This window comes from Antedon mediterranea, chromosome 5, assembly GCF_964355755.1.
Source record: "Antedon mediterranea chromosome 5, ecAntMedi1.1, whole genome shotgun sequence".
Taxonomy (NCBI): Eukaryota; Metazoa; Echinodermata; class Crinoidea; order Comatulida; family Antedonidae; genus Antedon; species Antedon mediterranea.
The window spans coordinates 15,499,677-15,527,389 of record NC_092674.1 but is presented as its reverse complement, the minus strand read 5'-3'; the positions used below and the strand labels follow the sequence as shown (position 1 = coordinate 15,527,389).

General features: G+C 33.2%; 1 protein-coding gene across 2 annotated transcripts; it reads right to left on the bottom strand.

Moving 5' to 3' along the window:
- Positions 1-227: 227 nt before the first annotated feature.
- On the bottom strand, positions 228-27,713 carry LOC140048807 (uncharacterized). Of its 2 annotated transcripts, none has more exons than XM_072093598.1 (8): positions 27,651-27,713; positions 15,646-15,968; positions 13,178-13,833; positions 12,768-13,021; positions 10,935-11,206; positions 2,786-2,942; positions 2,435-2,577; positions 228-2,087 (listed from the first exon to the last, which is right to left on the bottom strand). In XM_072093598.1, the coding sequence occupies exons 1-8, from the start codon at positions 27,694-27,696 to the stop codon at positions 1,989-1,991; spliced, it is 1,950 nt and encodes a 649-aa protein (XP_071949699.1). In that variant the 5' UTR covers positions 27,697-27,713; the 3' UTR covers positions 228-1,988. The 2 variants fall into 2 exon arrangements, with proteins under 2 accessions (XP_071949699.1, XP_071949700.1); XM_072093599.1 differs by having other exon boundaries at positions 10,935-11,203.

Sequence of the window (27,713 nt, the reverse complement as noted above, 5' to 3'; positions counted from 1 at the left end):
ATTAATACGTCATTATCATCGGGCTGTGTCCCGGCTGATATAAAAATTGCTAAAGTTATCCCGGTATTTAAGAATGGTGACATCTCCGATATAAATAATTATCGGCCTATTTCCATTTTACCCTTTTTTTCCAAAATATTTGAGAGGATTGTGTATGATCAAACGATTTGTTACCTCTCAAAATATAACGTACTGAGTAAAACACAGTATGGATTTAGACAACACCATTCAACTAGTCATGCTTTAATACAATCGATTGAAAAAATCACAAACGCTATTGAGAATAAAGAGTTCACACTAGGAGTTTTCCTTGATTTATCAAAAGCGTTTGATACAATCGATCATGATATATTATTAGATAAGTTAAGATTTTATGGTATAAGAGGAGTTCCGCTAAACTGGTTCTCAAACTATCTTAAAAAAAGACTACAATACACATTTATTGTTAATACTGCATCTAGTAAAATGACAGTAAACACTGGAGTTCCTCAGGGATCCATATTGGGTCCATTATTATTTCTTATATTCATTAATGATATTAGTCTAGCATGTAACCATGTAGACATGATTATGTATGCAGATGACACAAATGTGTTTTATAGTCACAATGATATTACTCAAGCTTTTGATACAATGAACCAGGAGTTATCTATACTTTCGGACTGGTTTATTGCTAACAAATTAACGCTAAATGTAAACAAATCAAAATATGTTATATTTAAGGCTAGAAATAAGTCAGCTGACACTACCTCACTAGAATTGAGGATGGGAAATGAATGTATAGTAAAAGCTACTGAAGTTAAATTTCTAGGCTTATTTCTGGATGAAACTTTATCGTTTAATTATCATGTAAATGAGGTAGCAAACAGTATTTCTAGAATAATTGGTGTCTTAAACAAAGTGAAGTCTATGTTATCAAGTAAAATCTTGTTAACGGTATACAATGCACTTATATTACCTAGAATAACGTATGCTATCACAGTATGGGCTGCTACTTCTGCTACAAACTTAAACCGTATACATATTCTCCAGAAAAAAGCACTTAGAAATATTTGTCATGTTCATTTTATGCATCCTTCTCATCCACTTTTTATTTCAACCCAAACATTAAATATTTTTGACCTTTATACGAAACACACTGCTATATTTATGTATCAATATAAACATAATCTATTACCTGAATCATTTAATAACTTATTTAGTACATCTGCCTCATTCCATAATTACTCAACTAGAAACAGGTCAAACTACTGTCCACAACTAAAACGCACCAAAGTCGGACAGCAATGTATTTCCTACCAAGGAACACATATTTGGAACAATTTAACAGACTATATAAAACAATCCCCCACTTTAAGTTTGTTTAAACAGAGATTAAAGCAATATTATAACAATAGAAATATTTAAGTTAAGTAAATCACATTATGTTATTTTGGTTTGTTCTTTTTGTTTGTACTAATTGTTTGATCTTTTTGTTAGGGTTACATGCTTAAAGCACTTGTGCTTATTTTGTATCCCATTCCATTATCTTATTATTTGTATTGTATTTGTATATGTTTTTATTTTGATTATGGAATAATCAATTGAATTGAATTGAATAATAAAGTCCGATACATTTAGAAGCATTCTTCCACCTGTTCGTGACATTAGCAGAACCCTGAGGTCTGCGAGTAAGCCTCTACTCAAAATCCCGTTTGGTCGTACAGAAAGATTTAGATCTTCACCAGTCCCTTTTTTAGTCCGACTCATTAATGATGAATATTGAATAGGCTGGCACTATTTTAACTTACAGGTGGACCAATTTTAATGTGGTAAATTATTATTATTTTTTTTTTTTTAAACTAGTTTTACCTTTTATACATAATGTATTTATATATTTTTATCAAATTTTGTAAAATACTACTTTTCAGCCTTTTGGCTGCCGTTGTATTTTGATGTCTTTTTATGAATAAATATACCTAAATGACCAAGCTTCAACAATTATTCATTCAACCAAATTTTGGCCATGATCCACAGGTTGGGAAATCCTTCGGCGGTTTTTGAATATCGTCTTCTTCCCCTACTTGCAATACCATCGCCATTCCATCCTATTGTGAAATTAATACAAATGAATGAAGATGAATAAATAAGATGCAGATCTTTATGCTCTATCACAAATTCAAGAAATAAATAACAATGTGATTTCCTTATTATAATAATAACAACGTATAATCAAATTATGCAAAAACCAGGTCAAATAAGAGCCAAATTGGTTGATACTCGGATATTTCAATATAACAATCAATGTATTTCTCATTGCTTGTAGGTTTATGTATACTATATGTGGTTAGACTCAAGTGCCATTTTTTAATAATCATAGATAAATAAGAAGGAACAAACAATCCTTTAAATAGACTAAATGTGGTAAAATTGTTGAATATAATACCGTGCTCACCTCCAAATGGGTTTCTATATGGCAATGAAAAAACCATATACCCGGGTTAGTAGTTTTCCACCTCATGATTGCATAACCATTGGTCGGTATTATCACGGTATCTTTTATAACAGCATCTTTAGCATGAATTCTTGTTAAATTTCCTATAAAGGTAAATATAACATTAGTATAATAAAAGAACATGTAGGCGCATAATGGAAATACAGTATATTGAAACTCGCGGTTTTTATAAGGGTAAAAATGAATTCCATATCTTGTCAAGTTTGGGGTATATTAACTTTTCAATATTATTTACTGAAACATGTCAGAAAATGCATTTTTCCTCTATGCCAGAAAGCATTGTATTGTTACCTTTTTTGTCAAGTTGCACAACCTCTTCTAAAGACTGTGGTGGTGTACCATTGAATACTCCAAGACCAACAATACGAGTGGATTGACCATGGATATGTGTTGGATGATCAACTGAAAGTCTTTCACTCTTGAAGTTAGCTATAACAAACTCTACAACCTATGCAGAATTATGAATAAGAATACAATAATACATTTATATATTTTATAGCCTGTCATTCTCATTTTAAATTGCTCATTTTTATTTTATTTATTTCATGAATTACTTTTATTTTATGTGAAGCGCATAGAGGATGTATGTATGCTATGCGGTTAATAGTCCACATTTATTGTTATTGTTATTATTTTATTGTTATTTGATATGCGGGGTCTGGAGGAAGTGGAGAGTATGATTTCCTTTCCATAAAATAAAACTACTGTGCAGTAGGCCTACACATTATTTTTTTTTTGTTAAATTGATTGGTAATGTAATGTCGAAAATATATACAATAGGTAGCTAAGGAAGGATATCGTATTATCAATCCGAATATTTTTTTTAAGCGTTTAAAGAAGATAATTTATATATTATAATGCTTTTCTTTTTAAGACTTAAATTTAATTATAATTATAATTTTCTTATGTTATTTTTCAAATAATTATCAACCTCCTTCATATAATTGAGATCGATTTAGTAGAGAAGTGTAACTTCAAGAAGATATTTCACAAGCCAAAAGAGTAAACAGGCGACAGAATTAAAATTGTTAGTTACGTGCAAACGCGACTCTACAGCTCGCTATGTCGGTCGGTTGGTCGGTCGGTAGACACTAACTCAAATTTGAGCACGCGACTGTATATTGCAACACCACCACGTAGATCGCCAGGTATACTGTTTGTTAGCAAATTATAGCCAGTAGTCAGGTTCCTCATGTATGAAAATAGGGGTTCCGTAGGATTTTAATGCCCAAAGTGAGATTTTACTTGATATTACTTTATTATGGTGCTAGGATACTAAAAATGCTAGGTAACAAATTTTCACGATCCCGTAACCATGGTAACAGCCCCAAATTCAAAATGGCGACAAAATGACCATATCTCCATAACCCTTTGGTCTATTGACAAGATATTGGTATCAAAATACTCGGAATATATATATTTATATTCGTTGTAATAGAATATTTTTACTAAATGCAACCGGAAATGCTTTTTTTCTGTACTATTGACCCTTGACCTTGACTCGTACTGTATCTATATATAAATTTACGTAAGGGCAAAAATCGGTAAATCGAGCGTTATTTCTAGAATGTTTACTCGATCGTATATAAAGTTGGTTAGAATCTCGGTACTGATTTTAACCACCTGATGTAACCCTGTTTACTAATTAAATTGAGTTAGATATTAGTTATTGATAATTAAAACGAATTTAGGTTCAACGATTTGCCCCAAATAGGGGTGTTTTTCGATCGTGGTATACACTGTCTAATGGATGTCAGTCTTGAAAAATACCCGAAGACAATAATACGAGGATGCTTCGCATTTTCCTATCTCCTCCTACGATAATTGTTTTTAATGGCTGAAAACCGGTTGAACAGCTCGAGTACATCATCATAATGTTGAAGACAGGCCGATTTTCTTTAAAAAATACTATTTTGATAGATTTAATATACGTTTATATAATTGTATTGATTTGCGATGAATGGAACATTCCAATCTCTGTTACACAAGTGTCTATTCCCTCAGGCGTCGTAAAGGCAAGTACTGTATACTCATAACAGAAATTCGATCCATTTTTTTTCCAATCTGTTCTAAAGAGGTTGGATATCATTTTTTTTAAACGGATAATGAGCTAGCGTTTTCAGTCGCCGTATATTATGTACAAATCTTTATTATACCCACATCACCCTTCCCTCACTGGCATGAGTAGCGTTGTAAAGCCAGTAGAGGATAAGCCTATACGGTGCATCACATGCCCTAAACGCAGAACAACTTTGGTGGGTAGGGTAGGAACCAACTTAATTATGAATTGGCTCTAAGAAACAATTGAAAACCATTAGGCCTACTAATTAAGTTGAGTTAGATAATTTAATACGATTAAATCGAATTTATGATTTTCCCCGAATAGAGGTGGTTTTCACAAATTGTTTAACATTATATATAAACATACGTCATAGTGTATCGTTACATGTACTGTACTATTTCAATCGACTACGACGGTGATAGTTTCAACAAAGTATTACATCGCAATGTTTTACTGTGTTTAGTGGTATATTATTTGTAAAACATGAAAACAATTAATATTTCGTTACAAAATAAAGAATATATTTAAAAATTGTTCCTCTTTGCACCCATCCTCTTCCCCATCCCTCAACCATAATGTTACATACAAAACACAAAATAAGTTTGCTTAAATCTGACTTTTAAAACAATTGGTCTCATTTTGTGACAAGTTTCTCTTTCGGAAGTAATTCCCAGGGTGCTAATTTTAGTTGAGTACATAAATCACAGTGTCTATTTATTCGTTCCTGTAAACGACATGTATTATTGTCCTGCATTATTGTACATTTGAAATCGCCAGTTTTTTAACGCTGAAATCATTATGTATTCGAGAACCATCTGTGGGCACGACCTAGATGGTACGCGAGCGAAGCGAGCGTACCATCTAGTCTTAAAAATGGCTGGTCATAGAAATTTTAAAATGGTCTCAAATTGCTCAGACCTTATATATTTATTTTTATTGTAATGCAATATTTTGTTAAAAAAGTCCGGAAGCAAATTTATTGACCTTTGACATAGAGAATAGCTTGCAAGGATTTTTATTCCGTAGTCTCTGGTCATATCTTCATAACCCTTTGGTCTATTGACAAGGTATTGGTATCAAAATACTCTGAATAAATATATTTATATTCGTTGTAATAGACCTTTTTTACTAAATGTAACCGGAAATGCCTTTTTTTTACTAGTGACCCTTGACCTTGACTTGCACTGTATCTAAAAAACGGCTGGTCATGGAAATTTAAAAATGGTATCAAATTGCTCAGACAATACATATTTATATTTATTGTAATACTTTTTGTAAGAAAATGACCGGAAGTAAAGTTATTCACCATTGACATAGAGAATATTAGCTATTTACATTACAAGAATAGATAAATATTGGTCAGATATTTTGGCCCTACTATGACGTAATTTTCACTTTTACTAAGAATACATCATTAATACTTAAGTAATGTGGGACAACAACCTCCAGATCACTAGCCTGGCGTTCACTAGGATAATTGTGTTATGCATTCAGTTCTTTTCTAAACTCACATTTTCAAATATTGTTTTCAATTGCCATTTTGAACCTCTATAAACTTATTAATTGAAGATTTCTGATTTAGCTAAAAGTAGTAAATGTCAGAGTGAGATTTGATGGTAATTATAACCTATAATATTAGAAAGGTATCTTGCAGATTTGTTTTGCCCATGACTGGTTTTTATTTATATGCTCGTCTGATACATTGCCATCTAACACACAAATGACCAGCTTGGCTTGATGTAGATGACCCAATAACAGTGAATAAAAGAATGTAATTAATTTGAATGTAAAGAAATAGTGCTCTTTACCCGGATCAGGCTCTAGAACAGAAGGAAAACCAGTTAAAATGGGTTGGTGATCTTGTTGGCATTACTTAGGAGGAGGAAATCGAACTAGATATCCCATCGAACTCACTTTTCAACACAAAACACACAAATACTTCAAGATTTCATCAAAATACATTCATAACAAAATCAACACTTTTTTTAAACTTTGTCTTAGTAATAATTTCAAACGAAGTAAAGAAATATATCTTAAACAGAGATAATAAAAAAAGGAGTTGAAGCTTTTTGAAGTTTGTGAGCAAAGTCTGGTTGTTGTGGACTACCTGAAATGAAAATGAAACTAAAAACATTTAGTAGCTTGAAGGAGATAAAATCATAAGATGCTGTATACATCAAAAACCTCTTGGTCACTTCTAACAATCTCACTCCTTAAATTGGTCCGTTGGCTTGGCGATATCACAAAATGGCAGTCAATGTTAGCATTGAAAAATTGCTTCTCATATCTCGAAACATCTAAGAAGAAAAATCAAGGAACGTCTAACCACGTAATAATGTATGGCCGGCAGCAGTTCAATGTATGAGAAACCTCCATTATATGAAAATGTTTCAAGCATTAAAGCTACAAAAGTTGAAGAATCAACCACTCTCACTCCTTGACTGTCTTAATGGCAACAAGGATGCTGACACAATAAATGCATAGTACTGATGTAATTAAAGATGTTTTAATCCAATTTTGGAGCTCCAGTTTCTTGGAGCTCCAAAATGTAAAAGGTATAGCAATTAACATTTTAGGAAAAGTGCAGGAAGAATCAATTTGGCTACGTCATTTTAGTGAAGTAGATGAATGAATGAATTTCTGCTGTAATTTTTACTATTGTCCAAAGTTGTTTACATAGATAAATGTGCTTACACTATAAAGTATATACTATTTATAAAATATATAAAAACTAAATATGTGATTAGAAATTAAATATTCAAATGATGGTAATATGTATAAACTCATTTTTTTAATCCCTACCACAAACAATTGACTATACATGCTCAAATAGATAAATGCTTGTGTACATAAAGTTCATGTTTATTAGGTCAAAGGTCAATAACTTTACTTCCGGTTATTTTCTAACAAAATGTTCCATTAAAATAAATATAAATATGTATGGTCTGAGCAATTTGAGACCATTTTAAATTTCTATAATCAGCCGTTTTTTAGATACAGTTCGAGTCAATGTCAAGGGTCAATAGAGCAGAAAAATGTTCTATTACAACGAATATAAATATATATATTCCGAGTATTTTGATGCCAATATCTTGTCAATAGACCAAAGGGTTATGGAGATATGGCCATTTGGTCGCCATTTTGAATTTGGAGCTGTTACCATGGTTACGGGATCGTGAAAATTTGTTACCTAACATTTTTGGTATCCTAGCACCATAATAAAGTGAAATCAAGTGAAATCTCACTTTGGGCATTAAATTCCTACGGAATTACATGAGGACACTGACTACAGGGAGTGAGTAAAGTTTATGTAAAGAATCAAATAGCCAAGTTTCGGTGAGACAAATAAGTGTAGGAATAGAATCAATATGTGATAATAAAAATAAAGAAGAAATAAAGAAATATTTCTTACAAAAAACGCTGCTCGCTTATTGAAAAATATTTTTTTATTTCAAATGTTTTTGAATGTGTCATTTTATTGTCACATAATAGTTATTTTACTTGAAAAAAATGTAATTCAAAGCAACAAATACTTAAATTGTTTGACAATGGTTTTTGGGTTTCTTTTCTCTTTTTATATGTGAATAAATATTATTTTTTTGTTTAAAGTGAATACTCAATTTCTGTCACTTTAGTTAATTTCATTGCTAAGGTCAAGTCTGGGGGTCACTTCATCACCCTAGATATTTCAAGTGTGAAGTATCCTATTACAAACACAAACTTTAATGGACTGTTTCGATAATAATTCAATGAATATCTGACAGTGAATTACAGTCAAAAGTCATAAATACCAGAAATCCTTTGGGATTTGTAATTTTAGCATGACATATCCTAATAGACTCTTTTCCCAGACGTTTCTTGGGTATACAGTAGCAGCTGGAAATCTATAAATTATAGTGGAGTTTCCATTTCCGCAAAACTGTCGTCCTTAGAACTATAACTGCTGCTTGCTTTAGCTTCTGATTGAGTAGTCCTAATGGGACGTAGCGGGCTAGAGCAGCAGCGTGAAAAAGAATTATAGATGTGGTCAACATTTTTGTTCATGCTACGGATATTGAAGTGTAGTATTTTTATTTCATTATGTACACTCATATGAGTCAATACTAAAAATGGATAACTTTTTATACCTAATATTTATTGCTTCCTTTACAATTTACAAATTACACTTTACCTAGTGTTTCAGTTTGTTTTTTGTAGGCCTACTGCCCATTATTTTTTTACGATATTTTTATATACATAGTTTGAATGTTTTGCTAACTTTTATTTTTAAAGTATATTTGTACTGTATATAGAGAAATCTGAAATAAATATTAAAAAATACAGTAATTGAGTTGAAAGAAAAAAGCATGCCATCTGCAATTTTTGCTCATTCGGCATGGGTTGGATAAATGACGGTTACACTACGAAAGAGGTAAAATTTCCCCAGGAAATTTTTCCCCAAAACCGCGAGAACTGTATTACCCTCAATTTACAAGCGGAAAGTATGCGGTATGGTGACTGTCGCGTTAGTACAACTTAACTTTTCCCAATGTTAGGGTCAGGTTTTATTGTTTAACAAGTGGTCGGTTACTGTTTGAACCCCATGACCTCCATTTTTCACAGTTACACATTTTGTAAGGGTAAAGGTGTTTCCAAACTTTCCCATAATTTCAGTTTAAACACTTCACACAACCAGCCAGGATTGACAGTTTTTGTGTGACATATTTTAGCATAGTGTACTATAATCTAAAAAAAAAACCAAATATAATAAATGTAATTCCTTACAATTAAAACACCTTTCCTAATAGTCTGATCCCTGAAGTTAACTCAAATGAGCTTTTCAAAATTGATATGATTTGTTCATAGGTACATCATCCAAATTTAAATGAATTCACTTCATAATTAGAGTATTTTATATTGTAAGATAATGACATTTTATCTTGACCCAATACAAATCAAATGCAAATCATAAGAACATATTACTGTATATTGCTATTAAATACATTCTTGTTCAAAATACCTGATGTTTTGAGAGATAATTAGCATATTTTATATGGCATAATTAGATGACATTTGACTTTGACCCCATACAACTTAATTGCATCATTCTGAATATTTAGGGTCATATTTATATTAAATACATTCTTGTTAAAAATACCTGATGTTTTGAGAGTTATTTTAAAATTGTATATAGTGTAATTAGATGACCTTTTGAACCTTGAACTAATACAACTCAGTTATCTTTATTTTTAAGCTACTGGTTAATTAATTTTCTCTCGACATTTGATTTGTTATTATCACTGCATTATTTCCATTGTTAGTATTTTTATCGTTACAATTAATATGGTACATTATACTGTTTTTATTTATTTATTTATTTAATTATTTATCTATTTCAATTTCAATTTTGTTTGTTTGTTTTTGTTTTTTTCTCGTTTTAAGGGGCTTTGCGTCTAAAGCATTAGCTTACAGCTTAACCCCGTTCACAACCTCAATTAATTTTGCATGTACTTTGTATTATCTGAGATTGTGAATAAAGTTATATATATATATACTGTACATTATTCTAAACCGTTAGGGTCATGTTTAGGCCTATATTTGTACTTATAGTTATACATTCTTATTCAAAATACCTAATGGATTAAGAGATAAAATAAAATAAAAGATAAATAAGATTATTAAAAATAATGCAAAATCTATTTAGGTGATCATTTTATTCTAAATGATCACCTATTGTTATTGTATGAAATCTTTATTTTTAGGTGATCATTTAGAATAAAATGATCATATTGCCAAATTCTCTTCCAATTCTTATATTTATTTGCTCAATTCATTATCTTTCAAAATTGTCATCTTCGAGTTTATTTTGATAATTCCATCATACCAAACAATTAGATCATGATGTGTGTCCCGTAATTTTACATATGCAACGGTACACTGTACATAATGTATATGGCATACAATAGGCACAACTCAGCAGTATAAGCATATAATAGGATGGCATACATCAACAATTTCCGATCGTATGTTAACGTACGTGCATGTTTAAAACAAATTAATTTCAGTAAAATGATAAAAATGATCACCTATAATTCGTCAAAGTGACGAATTAAATTATAGTTCTATTTGTTTCTGTTTTTTAAGAAAAACCAACTTGAATCCACATTTTGGTGTAACCAGATCACCCAAATAGTTGGTTGCTACTTTGCTGCCACCAAAAACTGGTGTAAAAAACATTTCACTAAATATTTAGGTAAATTTAGTTTTGCCTGGCCGAGGAAACATCCACTTTCGCAAAGGGGGAAATCAAAGTTTACTCCACTAATTAGTGGCAGCCACTTTATGGGGAAAACTACGCATATATTTTGCAGTGTATGAAGAAATCATGGTTGAACTTACCTCTCCTAGTTTTAATTTTACGATATTTGTGCAATAACAATTGCTAAATTCACATTCTTCCATCAGAGTAGTATTAAGGTGCGGCTCACATATTTTCTCTGGCATTTTTAATAATACTGGTGTTTCTGGAATTGAGTAGCCCACTCTGTTGATTTTCGGTATTGAAAATGTGAAATTGTTCCCATTGTTTGCATTTGTAACAGTGTTTGTAAAAAATGAAAACAGAAAGTAATGCCGTGAATCTACATAGTCCAAATCCGGATCCATTTCTTCTGTGGAAATAACAAAGTAGAGAGATAAATACACGATACCGCCGGTACAAGGAAATTATATATTAAAATCACATACGCATTTGAAAAAAGATCATGATTTCAATTGTAGTCCTTTTTGTATTAAAACTGTCATTTCAAAAAAAGTCATTATTTAATTAATTTTTTCGGGAGGGCCTTTTCAGTGTACAAGTTTGGAAAATGTTGATTTTGAAGTAGGCCTATTGAGATTTATTTTTCGTTTCGATAATTAGTACGAATTTGTAATTTTTTCGTTCAAAATTTCTAAAATAATATGCAGAATATTCCTGCGCTTTGATGGGGTTTTTCGCTTTATTTCTTAGCCTCGTATCAATGCTTCGGTTACGTCTTCCCAGCTGAAAAATGATCGCTGACCATTTTTATTTCAATGTAGACAATTTCTAATAAAGTTTAAAATTCAGGAAAACGCAATTTATTTATTTTCACTTATTTTTGTTTCAAAATAGAACTTGTCGTTTTCCGTTTTGAAAAGCTTCTTAAATAAAATGCAGACTAGTTGTTGTTGTAGTTGTTGTAGTAAGCTGTGATACTGTCTTATTATGATAAGTCCAAGTTGAGCATCATTGTAGTAAGCTGTGATACTGTCTTATTATGATAAGTCCAAGTTGAGCATCATTGTAGTAAGCTGTGATACTGTCTTATTATGATAAGTCCAAGTTGAGCATCATTGTAGTAAGCTGTGATACTGTCTTATTATGATAAGTCCAAGTTGAGCATCATTGTAGTAAGCTGTGATACTGTCTTATTATGATAAGTCCAAGTTGAGCATCATTGTAGTAAGATGTGATACTGTCTTATTATGATAAGTCCAAGTTGAGCATCATTGTAGTAAGCTGTGATACTGTCTTATTATGATAAGTCCAAGTTGAGCATCAAAGTTAAAGCAGTACTTACCTAACCTGTGATACTGTCTTATTATGATAAGTCCAAGTTGAGCATCATTGTAGTAAGCTGTGATACTGTCTTATTATGATAAGTCCAAGTTGAGCATCATTGTAGTAAGCTGTGATACTGTCTTATTATGATAAGTCCAAGTTGAGCATCATTGTAGTAAGCTGTGATACTGTCTTATTATGATAAGTCCAAGTTGAGCATCATTGTAGTAAGCTGTGATACTGTCTTATTATGATAAGTCCAAGTTGAGCATCATTGTAGTAAGATGTGATACTGTCTTATTATGATAAGTCCAAGTTGAGCATCATTGTAGTAAGCTGTGATACTGTCTTATTATGATAAGTCTAAGTTGAGCATCAAAGTTAAAGCAGTACTTACCTAACCTGTGATACTGTCTTATTATGATAAGTCCAAATTGAGCATCCGAGTTAAAGCAGTACTTACCTAAGCTGTGATACTGTCTTATTATGATAAGTCCAAGTTGAGCATCTAAGTTAAAGCAGTACTTACCTAAGCTGTGATACTGTCTTATTATGATAAGTCCAAGTTGAGCATCATTGTAGTAAGCTGTGATACTGTCTTATTATGATAAGTCCAAGTTGAGCATCAAAGTTAAAGCAGTACTTACCTAACGCATGAGTATCAAATAAATTCAAGACATCCGAAATTCCATTTCGATATTTAAACATATTGTGTTCAACAGGAAATGTGGAGAATACGCTTTTAGACTGCCATGAATGTGTTGGTGGTGTGGGATCGATACAAGGTGCATCGCGATAACATAACAGTGCCTCACTGGAAGTATTACATAAAACAGATAACCCCTCAACACGTATTAGATATGATCTAGGTATAGAAGATGCAGCTATCACAAAATCATACCTAGAAATAAAGGTAATGAAATAAATTTGAATGCATTGAAATCAATAAATCAATATAAAATCAAGTATTATTTTTTTCATTGTTATCGTTATTATTATTATTATTATTGCATATACATAATGTACATATTGTGTAAAAACAATTGCATGCATTTACCTTTCACCGGATCCAATGATAAACGAATCGACTTTTATCGGCTTAACGTCTGATCCATCCGTTGCTACAATCCATATAAAGTGGCCGTCTACAGATATTTGAATGTTACATGCTTCGATGGCGCTGCTGATGACACGAAACCGATACCGTAAACCTGGTTTTACGTGAAAAACAGAACGCGGCGTATAAACAACATTTCCGTCACTATCCAAAAACTTACGCCCTCTACTCTTTCCATTGACCAAAATCGTCTGGTCAAATTCACTTGGCAAACTTGAAGTCGTTTGTGCAAGGTATGATTCTAATCCTGTATTTAACTGCCACTCTGTGAGTAGAATTGTGTGCTCAGGTAAATCCAGATCGTAAAGATACCAATTGTTTTCTTTCTCTATGGGTTTTCTAATAATCAATGAGCCATATATGCCGTCAGCTCTGTATAATCCGGAGTGACCATGCCACCAATGCGTGCCAGCTGGGTCTGCGAGAAATTCATACACAAAAGATGTAGCATGCGGTATAGGACACTGCGTTACCATTGAAACACCATCCATCCAATTTGAACCAACTTGATGCAGTCCATGCCAATGTATTGTTAGTCCACCATGATCCTGGAGTTGGTTGTTAAGTTTCACCCGAATTGTATCACCCTCGCAAACCTACAAATAAAATAAGAAATACCTTTAAAGTTAGCCTATACTTGTAATGCCTTGTACAGATCGTATGTAAAATTACTTGGGCCGGTACGCATTATTTTTTTTCCTACGCAATTAAGGCAGAAATCATGAAAAATTGATCTCCTTTCATAGATTGTTAATCTTATTTGACGGTCTGGCTATGACTTGCAGCGCCCCTGCCTTGTAATTTCTCGAAAACTAGACTTTTTTATACGGTTATGTTCATCTAAAGCGTGTGCTTATGAATAAATCGATTTAATTGATCAATGAAATTATCTTTAAAAAATGCGATCATAAATGTTACGCGAGGAACGTGTATGCAAAGTATAATATTAGAGATATTGAAGATATGCCATTTATATACACCAATGGAAGAGATCGGTACCTTTCACACCATATCGCAATGTTCTACCTACTACTTAGATGGTCTTTGTAGGACGCTTCGCTCGCGTACCATCTAGGTCGTGCCCACAGATGGTTCTCGAATACGTAGTAATTTCAGCGTAACAAAACTGGCGATTTCAAATGTACGTACCGCAGGACTATAATACATTGTCGTTTACAGGAACGAATAAATAGACACGATGTTTTATGTAGTCAACTAAAATTAGCACCCTGGGAATTACTTCCGAAGGAGAAACTTATCACAAAATGAGTCCAGATTTTTTATTTGGACTCATTTAAAGAAACCCAATTTGTGTTTTGTATGTAACATTAGGGTTGAGGGATGGGAAAGCGGATAAGTACACAAAGGAACAATTTTTAAATATATTCTTTATCCACTCAGTAACGAAATATTTTTTTCATGTTTTATAGGCCTATAAATAATATACCTCTAAATACAGTAAAACATTTGCGATTTAATACTTTGTTAAAACTGTCACTGTCATAATCGATTGAAATATTAAAGTACATGTCACGATACACTACTACGACGTTTATATTTTTGGTAATTATTAATTAATATAAACGTTGAGAACGAACTTTCAGTATAAAGTTTATTTGTATATAATAATGTGTTTATATATCTAACAGTAGAGCCTATCCACAATCTCAGTAATAAAGTTTATTTGTATATATTTTTATAATTACATCTAACAGTATACGAACATTCACAGTAAGAAATGTTCGATTCAAATGAGGACCAAAAATAGTTAATAGGTATTTACAGTATCGTCAAAGTATTGCAAGTTTATTCTCAAAGGGCCCATATATTTACCTACCGTACCGTATGTGTTAAACCAAGGGCTCATAAATTTACCTACTTGTGTTAAACCAAACTCTGACAGACTGAGAGATTGGGATGTTCCATTCATCGCAAATCAATACATTTGTATAATCATATATTAAATCTATCAAAATAGTATTTTTTTAAGAAAATCGGCCTGTCTTCAACATTATGATGCTGTACTCTAACTGTTCAACCGGTTTTCAGCTATTAAAAACAATTATCGTAGGAGGAGATAGGAAAATGCGAAGCCTCCTCGCATTTTTGTGACAGTATTTTTCAAGATGGACATCCATTATACAGTGTATACCACGATCGGAAAACACCCCTATTTGGGGCAAATCGTTGAACCTAAATTCGTTACATCATGTGGTTAAAATCAGTACCGAAAGTACGAACCAACTTTATATACCATCGAGTAAATATTCTAGAAGTAAGGCGCGATTTACCGAATTTTGCCCTTACGTAAATTTATATATAGATACAATAATTATTGTTATACAATAATTGTTGAAATTAAAATAAATACACATTGTTTGTGCTAGACAATAGGTAAAAGTCAATACATGTATACTTGGCCCAGGAGTTGTTCCATTGGTGATCGCTACCACTCGGGATTTACCGTCCATTGTAAGACAATTTGTAAGTTTACAGTCGTCGGGGTTTAGAGGACAATCGAAACAGTATCCAGACATAGAAATCGTCCATTCTGCTGTAAATTCATAATCACATATTTTCGGTTTTGCTGGATTTTCACAAGTTCGATAACATGGATGATTGGTATAGTCGACGTTTTCAATTTCATCTCTATAATCATAACCGTGACTGTCCCTCTGTCCAATGTTGTCAGCCATTGCCTTATTTTCTTTACATTGTAAAGATAAACTTTCTACAAAATAAATAATGAAATAATTATTAACAATTATTATTTACCCTGAAGACGATGATACTTATCGACAGTAATCGATAAATAGTCCTAACTTGTTTATAGACTTTCTTGCCAAATGAACTGATTTGGATTGATATATGCGGTCATTAGCGAAACTGCCTATATCTTTTAACATAATTATAGAGATTATATTCATGACATTTTTAAAGTGTCGTGAAATAGCCCCTTTAAAACAATAATAATATGGATAAATTTATAGTTCCATGCCAATACTGTGCCTAATCGATTTGTCAAATCACTCGATTCAATTAAAATAGGATTTATTTTTCTTAAAATTGATAAATACGCATGTTCGAGTAATATACAAAATGCAGTTTTAGTTTTGTTTTCGACGCACATAAATACAGGAAGAGTATGTGCTGGGCAGAACACAGATATGTATGCTTATGCTTGCAGTAACCCGTGCTTACTAGCAGTAACCCGTGCTTACTAGCAGTAACTCTGCACGGTCTTTTTCCGCCTCAATATAACAAAAGCACACTTTGACAAAAGTACTTTTTTATTAAATAGGCCTAAATAAATAACAAATAAAAACAAATTGTATCAAGAATAAAATTCAGAACTATTTACGGTCAATGATATTGTTATACTTCTATAAAGTACACAGTTTTATAATAGGCTTTCGATTCCCAGTCTGTTGTTAATATGTCTTTTTTATGTTGTCCAGTCATCGTTTTGATTTTTGTCGGAAAAATAGGTCAAGTATTATATGTATGAAACGCCATATGTGCTAAAAGATTGCTCTTTTACTATAATATTATTAATATTACCTATAATAATGTAATAATATTTGAAAGTTCGTTTTTAGAAACCTTGGTATCGAGTCTTTGTTTTCAAAAACCCTAACTATTGGACTTAATCAAGGTTGGATGGAGTGGTAAATGGGTTCTCCTTCTTAAGGCCTTAGCATCTATGCTATCTTGGCTGACGGTAATAACAGATATGAAACTCCTTAAGTAATTAAGAGGTCCTTTATACACATGGATAAAGACGGTTTCAACGTTATTTACAAACATTACGTACTGTGTCCAGGTATGGAATCCATATCTCCAAAAAGACATAAGCGTGGCATAAATAAATCGGGTCGTTTGGAAGCCCCTAACCCAGTTGTCAGTTTGGAACTTGTTACATGTGTATGTAAACTAAAGAGCCAGATGAAGTTGTTACCGAAAGCATGCAATGTGAAAACAAAATTTTGAGAAAATAACACTTTTATATTTAATTTCCTATGTTTTTATGTGTAAAATAAAATGTTTATCTCATGATTACTATAAAATGAAACATCAGTTGATCTTCAGAATTATTTTTTTTGGATAGATCTGATGATGTAGATGATTTTCCGTGAATAAAATAAAAATCCTATATTTTGACCTTGTTTGACCTCTTGACCAACATTAACTTTTATTTCAATGTTTTTTTTTTCAATTTTTTTGTGTGTGAGGTTTGGTAGGTAACTTTTTTTGCTAGTTTTGTAGTTACATTGTTGTCTAGTTTTGATTTTTAGCTTTAAGCGGTGATACTTATTATTTACACTATCGTGGATTCGAACTCGAACGGACTAAGCATATATATTATAGCCACGGCGTTTTACTCAATTCGCCAAACCATGATTTACGAAAAATCATTCTGTCCAAAGAATATAGATTATTGTACAGTTTCCAGAAATTGCATGGATGAATGTATTTATAATAGCGCCCTAATTCATTTAGATTTAGCCTGTGTTGTAGTAATTATTTATGTCATTTACACAAAATCAGCTCATTTTTTTAAGCGGACACAATTGACAGACCTACTTTATTTCTTATACTGATGATGTGCTTGGTCAGCATAAAGGCCAGTTTACACAGACAGGCACTGCACAACAGGATCTTATTCTGTTTAACTACTGCGAAGTAGCTTAATTGCGTCAGGGAGGTATGTAATTGGTCAGATGTTTACCCTACTCTGACGTAATCTAACCCTAAGCCAGTAGTGTGTGATTCGATGAGATATTCAATGGGATGATATTGCCCAGTGCTAGTGTTAAAATTAGTTGTTTTTCATTAAATTATTTGAAATATGCAAATGACAAGATAATCGTAATTTTGAATAGATGTTATATTATGTATTTGCATTATAAATGCTAGCCAGGCCACAGTAAAATATGCCCTGGACTATCCTTCGTCTTGGACTAGTCCAGGACTAAAATCTCCTTCAAGAATACAGGCCAGATATCATTTTGTAAGAAAAAAAATACAGTTAAAAAAATTAAAGTCCTATCTATATTAATAGATTGTCCCCCATGGATGAGTGAGTAATTTCACTCTTCCCTGATTGTCCCGAAAATTCTAGGGTGTCTAGAAAACTCAGATCTAGAAAACTCAGATGTCAGATATATCTGAGTTTTATAGATCTATAAAACTCAGATATCTGACTTTTCTAGATCTATAAAACTCAGATATCTGACTTTCCTAGATCTAGAAAACTCAGATATCAATATCTGACTTTTCTAGTTCTAGAATGGATTCTAGAATGGAACTAGAAAACTCAGATCATCAAATGATTGGTTGGTCGGTCATTTGGATCATTCCATTATTAATCAGAAGGTAGGTCATTTGAAATACTAGAGTATTATTAAACTGATTACTGTTTTCTTACTAATATTGTAACATGTTGAAGCGGCTTAAATCATAAAGAAAATACAGTAGTCCAGTAAAATATCACATTTTACCATTGCATAACGTTAGTAGTCAACGAGATTCTTACCGTAGGTTCTATACATTATGTAAAGATTATTTATTGATGTTGCGTCTCGTAAAAGTCATTTTGATAAACAAATAAGTCAAATAAATATGAAAAAAAAATGGAAATAGTGATTTTTGCATGTCATCTGAAGTGACCTTCCATACAATGTGATAGCGCCCTCATTCTCACAAATAACTCTTCTGTTCTCTCTAATTTAGTGTGTGGAAGGAAGTACGATTACTATACTTTTATATGGCGGACAGAGTATACTCAGACTCGGTTTTAATTTATTATATGTCTACTGTCAACTGTATTTCAATTGATGTAAAATAAGATTTGTACATTTTTAGTTTATTTTAGTATAGAAAGGATCAGGTTTTATAAACCATTGAGGAGTAACGCATCATGTATATTATTATTATTGTTATTATTTATTGCCAAAAAACAGTTACAAACATACAAAAACACAGAAATGAAGGGAGTAGGCAGGAACCTAAAAGTGAACCTAATCACAATAATAACAAGAGTTCAGGTTCCATACTCCCAAAGTAACAACTATGATATATAATAAACTAAACTATATTATACAAATTAATTAAAAAAAATAAAGGATACAAGAAAAAATAAATACTTATAGTCGATTCAACAAAGTCAATATAATACATGTGATTTAAGTGAATTTAAAAATGTTGAAAAACTTTCTAAAATTAAAGAATTTTTAATCATTTCCGGTAACTCTTCCCATAACTTAGGGAATATGTTAATAGCGAAAAGATGAAGACAATTGGTTCGAGCATAGTGATGAATGAACTTGAGTGTATCAACACTACTACAATCAACCGTTCCAATAAGTGATTTACAAACAAAGGATAACAGAAGATAAATTCTTCGATTAGATAGTGTAGGCCAATTCAGCTTAAGTGAGAGGTTCCTCGTATTCCATTTCACCTCTTGTTTGTTTAAGGACAAGCCTAGTAGCCCTTCGCTGGACTGCCTCGATACGTTCCGTAAGTTTTTTGGTTCAAGGCAGCCACGCAGGGTCACCATATTCAAGGATGTGGACAATGAGAGCTTTAAAGAGCGAGAAAATTGCTGAAGGGGATGATCCTCCTGCAATACTAGTAATAAAACCCAACATTCGAATTGAACGGTAAATAATTAAGTTTCCCAAGTAAGATCATTATTAATCGTGACCCCCAGATGACAATGACTAGATGCGGATTTAATAGGCAAGCCATTTATACGATAAACAGGTCTATACTCTTTCCATGATCTTGTAATGTGGAGAACCTTGGTTTTATTTAAGTTAAGCTCCATTTCATTTAGATCACACCAAGAGGAAAGCCTGATCAGGTCGCATTAAAGAACAACTTCATCATCTACTGCAAATATATTTAAATAAATTATCGTGTCATCGGCAAACAATGCACATGGGTAGATAATAGATGAGGGAAGGTCATTTATAAACAAATTAAAAATAAGGGGTCTAAGTACGCTGCCCTGTGGTATGCCAGAGGTAACTGGGGATGATTGGCTAATGGATCCTTGATACAAGACTCTTTGGGAACGTCCCAATAGAAATGACTTGATCCATTTCCAGACATTGCCTCTGATATTGAAGTGACTAGCCAGCTTGTTTAAAATAATATGGTGAGGCAGTTTATCAAACGCTTCGGCGTAGTCGAGAAAGATAAAATCAATTCCGGGGGCTTTAGTTTTATCCAGCGATGATGCCCATGAATGGGTTAGGTTGGTAAGTTGAGTAACACAGGAACGGGAGGGAAAAAATCCGTGCTGGGCTTCTGTAATTGGACAATTATAAGAAACGTGCTCAAATATACTTGAAAACAGTATTTTTTCAAACAGTTTCCGGGTAAGAGATATTAAACAAATTAAATAATGGTGGATCAGTAAATTCGGAAGCAGATTTCAATATGTATGGATGCACGGAATCAGGACCTGGCGATTTATTAGACGAAAGTCCATTAATCACCCTCTCAACATTATAGACGTTAGTTAAGTTGAGAAAGTTCAGGGATTGGGACATTACAAACCGGAGGTTCACAGCTGGGTATTATGGGTGGGTTAAAAACAGAAACAAAAAAATCGTAAAATGAGCTAGCAATTACAGGGTGTGACGAAACATTCACACCGTTAATATTAAAAGATAACGGTGCTGGTGATCTTCTACGTTCTCTTACAAAACGCCAGAAAGCTTTACGAGTAGAATCACTTGTTGACATATGAATAATATGACTTATTGCATAGACGCTTAACCTTATTTCGAATAGACTTATAGTCATCCCCTGCAGATACAGAACCAATACGTTTGGCTTTTCTGAACAGTCTATGCTTTGTATTGATAATTTGCTTAATGTCATTGGTAACCCATGGGGAATGTTTCCGCTGCTTGCGGGATTTCAACGGAACTGAGTCACGGACAATAGCTGAAAAAATATCAAGAAATCCATCCCATGAGTTGTCAACTGAGTTTTCATCCATAAAGACATTCAATGGGGCAAGGTGGACAAGTTTTTTAGATGGTCAATATCAGTTTTGTGGTAGGCAAGAAAATTATGTACCAACAGTTTAGAATACGGTTTAGTAAGTAATACGTTAAAGGAAACTGCATGGTGATCACTGATCATTGGGTCATCCATGACATCAAGTGAAATTAAACGGTCTGGCCTGTTTGAAATAAAGCCTAGTGCATTCCTCAACAAGCTGAGTACAATTTAAAGCATTCATAGTGTAAACAAAAATGGTGGGTATAGTATAATTCCAATTTAAATTAAAATCCCCAACAATATAAATATCATCATACCTTGGTAAGTGAGGTAATAAAGGCAAAAGAAAATTGCCACTAAAGTCATTCCAGAAGGAGACTGGAGAATTCGGTGGGCAGTAACAAACAGCGAAAATCATCTTATAATTGTCAATCAAAATAGAACAAGGCCAACAGCCATTAAGTCGCGTGCTACAATGCATAGTGATACCGGACCCACAGATAGACCGATAGTGAACTATAGAGTGGCGTCCACGCGACTAAAAAGGCATAATTTTGACGAATTTTTGAACTTTTTCATCAAAAACGTGCGCAAATTATCCAATTCGACGTGCTCGTATGACGTAACTTTAAGTCGAAATTGTTTAAAAGTTGGTAAAATTATTAGAAAAGGCTGCAAAAACATAAATCACGCGAAAAAAAGTATGTATTTAAGGCTACGTGCGCACCGCGCGCGTAAAAATGTGCGCGCGTATGGGAATTTTGACATGCTCAAAATGACAAGAAACGCGTAGAAAGTTGATTAAAAATAAATTTTGCGCATTTTAAAATTTTAAATGCGCGCGCGCGCGTAACTTTGTGTAAAACACACATTTTTTCCAACAGAAAGTTAGCGCCTGATATAAATTAAACTTTTGCAAAGTTTCAATTTAAAATGTTATTTGGTTTTTGACCTATGTTAAATACGAGAAAATCGTTAAATCGCGCGTAAATCACGTTGCGCAACTCTAACGTCATTCACAATAGGATGTCCACAATTTCACGTAAATGCCCACATGTTGACAGTTCAAAAAGTACAGAAAAGCAATAAAACGCATAGTGATACCGGACCGACAGACAGACCGACAGACAGACCGACAGACCGACCGACCGACCGACATAGTGAACTATAGAGTCGCGTCCATGCGACCAAAAACATATAACTTCATGAGGAACAGAGTCCAGCAAATGACAATGAATTGGATTCAGTTCGTTCTTTATTGCCGCAAATACACCGCCTCCTTTCTTATTAAGTCTGTCCTTTCTGATCACCATATAATCTTGTGGAACGCCCAGTGAAGATGTCAAATCTTCTGATGTAAGCAAGGATTCAGTTATTGCTAAAATATCAATGTTTTGAACAGAGAGAAACGCTTGTAATTGAATGGTCTTGTTCCGAAGACTGCGGGCATTCATATTAAGACAATTCAAAGTCGACGCAGTACTGGTAGTAGATGAACTCGATGAACGCAGCTGCTGCTCCTGTGCTTGATGCTGATTTACAGGGCCTGGGTTAGGGTGTATGTCACCATCACATGATAAACTACAATAGTGTCGTGTTGCAGTTGAGTTAGAATAAAGGACCTGAGGAGGGCCTTGAAATTTGCGCTTGATAATAATCGGATTGTTTACAATAATTGTGCGATAAGTAGGCATGTTGCTCAACACTATGACTCCAAAAGAGCGATAAAAGGACATGAGAAATATAAATAATAGTATGTTCACCATCTTGAATGCAAACAAATCCAAGCGAAATAAAAATCCTATGTACAATGATGAATCCAAGCATTGACAGGCAAATGATCACAATCGACATATACAGGACATCACAGCACAGTTAAAATATTCAAAACAAGGCCAACAGCCATTAAGTCGCGTGCTACAATGCATAGTGATACCGGACCGACAGACAGACCGACAGACAGAGAGACCGACCGACCGACATAGTGAACTATACTGACCGAAATTACTGAACATGTTTAAAAATGTTGAAATGTTTAAAAACATTTATTTTTTTTTAATTTACACGTGCGTAGCCTGTCACTTTCGACGTGCTCGTATAACGTAATTTCGAGTTGAAAAGTAAGTCAAGAAAACAGAAATCGGGCAAAAAGAGTGCGCAATAACATTTAACGCGCAGTGCGCGCGCAAAAATATGCGCACTCATGGCAATTTTGTAAACGCTTTAAATTGCCTGAAATGTACTCTTATTTCATCGAAAATAAATTTTGAAAATGTTAAGCGCGCGTACGCATGCGTTACATGCGCTACGCACGTAATTGTATTGCCATATGATGATTTATGCCCTGAAATGTATGAGTACCAAATTTTATTTAATTGTGATTCATGGTTGTGAAGATATGATTACAAACGTGATTTCGTTAAATCGTGCGTAGACCGCGTAATTTTTTATTGCGCACCGTGAAAACATAACCACATTGATTCCTGGCCATAAGGAATATACTGTGAAAAATTGACCTAGCTAGATTAAACTGATATCAAGATAAGGTCAGAAAGCGATAAAACGCATAGTGATACCGGACCGACAGACAGACAGACAGACAGACCGACAGACAGACAGACAGACCGACCGACCGACATAGTGAACTATAGAGTCGCTTCCACGCGACTAAAAACAGTTATCATCATCAAAATCTTCAACAAACATCAAAAATCGGAAAATAACTGGTAAAATAATCTTGATACGGTAGAGATTTAAAACGGTCACCAACAGCAACAACGAACAAATATTTGAACACTGCGTAAAATTCAATCAGCGACTATAAAACTGTGGGTTGGTTCTTGTGTATGATTAAAAAGTGTGCTCCATATAGTATAAAAGATAAAATGGAAGTCAAATGCTTCATACAAGTTGAAAATATATTGCACTATGCCTAGGCTAGGGGTGTGCCCTGCCTTCACACTGTCATCGCCGGGAACGTTTAAAATTCCCGGGTAACAAGAATAGTCAATCAGGTGAAATTCGGGCCTAAGGAGCTCTTCGAGAACACAACCGCTCGCAGTGAATCGGAACTATCCAATCACAGGCTGACCACTATTAGAGTACAAACGTCCTACATGTAATTATAAAAATGTAATTTACATAGGCCTAATAGTATTTTGTTTTCATTGATTTATTAGTCGCGTGGAAGCGACTCTATAGTTCACTATGTCGGTCGGTCGGTCTGTCTGTCTGTCTGTCTGTCGGTCTGTCTGTCGGTCTGTCTGTCTGTCTGTCTGTCGGTCCGGTATCACTATGCGTTTTATCGCTTTCTGACCTTATCTTGATATCAGTTTAATCTAGCTAGGTCAATTTTTCACAGTATATTCCTTATGGCCAGGAATCAATGTGGTTATGTTTTCGAGGTGCGCAATAAAAAATTACGTGGTCTACGCACGATTTAACGAAATCACGTTTGTAATCATATCTTCACAACCATGAATCACAATTAAATAAAATTTGGTACTCATAAATTTCAGGGCATAAATCATCATATGGCAATACAATTACGTGCGTAGCGCATGTAACGCATGCGTACGCGAGCTTAACATTTTCAAAATTTATTTTCGATGAAATAAGAGTACATTTCAGGCAATTTTAAGCGTTTACAAAATTGCCATGAGTGCGCATATTTTTGCGCGCGCACTGCGCGTTAAATGTTATTGCGCACTCTTTTTGCCCGATTTCTGTTTTCTTGACTTACTTTTCAACTCGAAATTACGTTATACGAGCACGTCGAAAGTGACAGGCTACGCACGTGTAAATTTAAAAAAAATAAATGTTTTTAAACATTTCAACATTTTTAAACATATTCAGTAATTTCGGTCAGTATAGTTCACTATGTCGGTCGGTCGGTCTCTCTGTCTGTCTGTCGGTCTGTCTGTCGGTCTGTCGGTCTGTCTGTCGGTCCGGTATCACTATGCATTGTAGCACGCGACTTAATGGCTGTTGGCCTTGTTTATTTATAATTTATATTTAAGTGTACCTTAATTTAGCGATTTTTAATAGTGTATTGCTAGTGCTATTTATTTAAATCATAATTCGAACTATATTATTACTTTTAAATTCAATTTTAAATTATTTATTAATGTATTTTACTATCTATTTTAGCACCATGCCAAAGAGCAAAAAAAAGACCCTGTATAATACATTTCTTCAACAACGTGAAGGACCCTTTCACGTATCTTAACGAAGAAAGGTACAGAAAAGTATGCGATGTTCAGTTTCAGTTTCAGTTTCAGTTTTTATTTTCCAATATAAACAAGTGTAATGAATATATGCAAAAATGGAAGGATGACCAAAAAAGAGCAAAGCTCGTACAGTATTTGGCCACCTTAACAAAATAATTAATACATGATACAAACATAATTGAAGCACAGGACGAGACAATACTAGCTAAACATGTTGGCATATGAACTCAAAGATAGTGCGATAAAACCAAAAAAAAAAGCAATAGAACAATGTAAATGTAAACATATTTGTAACACTCATTGATAAGTTAAGAGCAAATTATTTTTATACAACTTTTTAAATACTTTGATAGATGATGAATTACGAATAGAAGCATCAATACTGTTCCATAAAATTGGACCATGTCCTCTGATAGTGTTTCTACCCATATCGGTAACAAAATTATAAGGACGAAAAGTATCAAAGGACCTGAAGCAATAAATATGGACTGAGTTTACTCTAACAAAATAATAATAATAATTAGAAAAGTTAGCTGGTAATAAATTATTCTTAAATTGTACATGAAAACACCTTTTGATAACTTATGAATATCATACACAGTTAAGTTGTTAAGACTAGCAAATAATGGTGGTGAATGCTCAAGGAATTGAGAATTTGTGCATAAACGCATTATGCGCTTTGTTTGCGATAAACAGTTTCAAGGCGACAGTTATTGTGGTCAGCCCAAATCAAGCTGCAGTATTGAATATGAGGAAGGACTAGAGTCTTGTATAAGGATGATAGAACATTGACATGTAAAATTGGTTTTAGCCTAAAAAGAATACCAGAATATTTTGAAACTAAGTTTGCAATATGGATTGTATGTTGATTCCAGGTTAAGCATTCGTCCATTATTACACCAAGAAATTTACAACTAGTTACACGAGAGATGTTATTATTATTATCAATGAAAATGTTAAGGTCATTGTAAACACGGTTACTATATCTTAAAAATCATATAATTAGTTTTATTAGCATTAAGCGATAACTTATTTGCTTTAAACCAACTCGAGATAGTCGAGAGATCGGAATTAACATCTATCAACTAGACTGTTTAAAACATTATCTGAAATTAAAAGGCTAGTGTCATCTGCATATAAAATAAGATTGGAGTGTTTACAGATGTTTGCTAAATCATTAATGTAAATAATAAAGAGTAGCGGGCCTAAAATTGCCTTTGAGCCTAGAAATGAGTTTGCTAGGCTAGGCCTAAATGCTAAGCCTACATTTTAAAAGGCGTGTACTGTATTTCTTTATGATTTAAGTCGTAGGCTGCTACTACAAGTTACAATAATTATTATTATTAGTAAGAAAACGTATAATACTGTGTAGTATTTCAAACAAGCTACCCTCTAATAATAATGGAACGATCCATTTGATGATCTGGTTTTTCTAGTTCCATTTTAGAACTAGAAAACTCATATCTTGATATCTGAGTTTTCTAAATCTAGACAAGTCAGATATCTGAGTTTTCTAGATCTAGGAAACTCAGATATCTGAGTTTTCTAGATCTAGAAAACTCAGATATAATATGAGATCTGAGTTTTCTAGATCTGAGTTTTATAGACACCCAAAAATCTAGTCCTAGACAACACACCTTTTCAAAAATTAAAAAATATGGTATAAACAAACAAAAATTTATTTTTTTAGTATACTAAGACGTAACGGGAATATAAATGATTGATTTTGTTATTGTCATTATCCGCTATAATATATAAAATATACTAGTATCGGTCCGTTAGATGTTTATAATAATTCCCGGGTTGTAAACTAAAACAATGAGTTGGCACCACATTTTCCGCATTTGTCGTCACGCCTGTATGTATGTATGTACAATCGCAAAGAAACTAGTATGAAATAAAATGTTACGAGAAATTGTGCTGCTCTAACGTAGCCAAATGGATAAAATGTGTTCCAGCTAGAGCATTAAAAACCAAATTAATGAAATGAACAAAATGGCCATTGAATTAATTGTCTTCTGCTTATGCATAGGCCCCTATTGTAGCTATAGAAATTGATAGAGATTTCAAATTAATAACAACTATACAGACAGTTTGGACTAGTGTTATTGTTTTGATCTGATATTCTAAATCTTAAACAAATGAATGAAAATTAAACTTACCATTACAATTCATTATAAGTATAGTAAACAACGTCCATAGACGCATCTTTGGGCTGTATTCAT

Excerpts from the sequence above, each read along its gene's own strand:
- LOC140048807 (XM_072093598.1), bottom strand. The coding sequence starts at position 27,696 with ATGCGTCTATGGACGTTGTTTACTATACTTATAATGAATTGTAATG. Across the intron at positions 2,943-10,934 it reads TAAAATTAAAACTAGGAGAG|GTTGTAGAGTTTGTTATAGC; the intron begins GTAAGTTCAACC and ends AATTCTGCATAG. Across the intron at positions 2,578-2,785 it reads TGTGCAACTTGACAAAAAAG|GAAATTTAACAAGAATTCAT; the intron begins GTAACAATACAA and ends TTACCTTTATAG.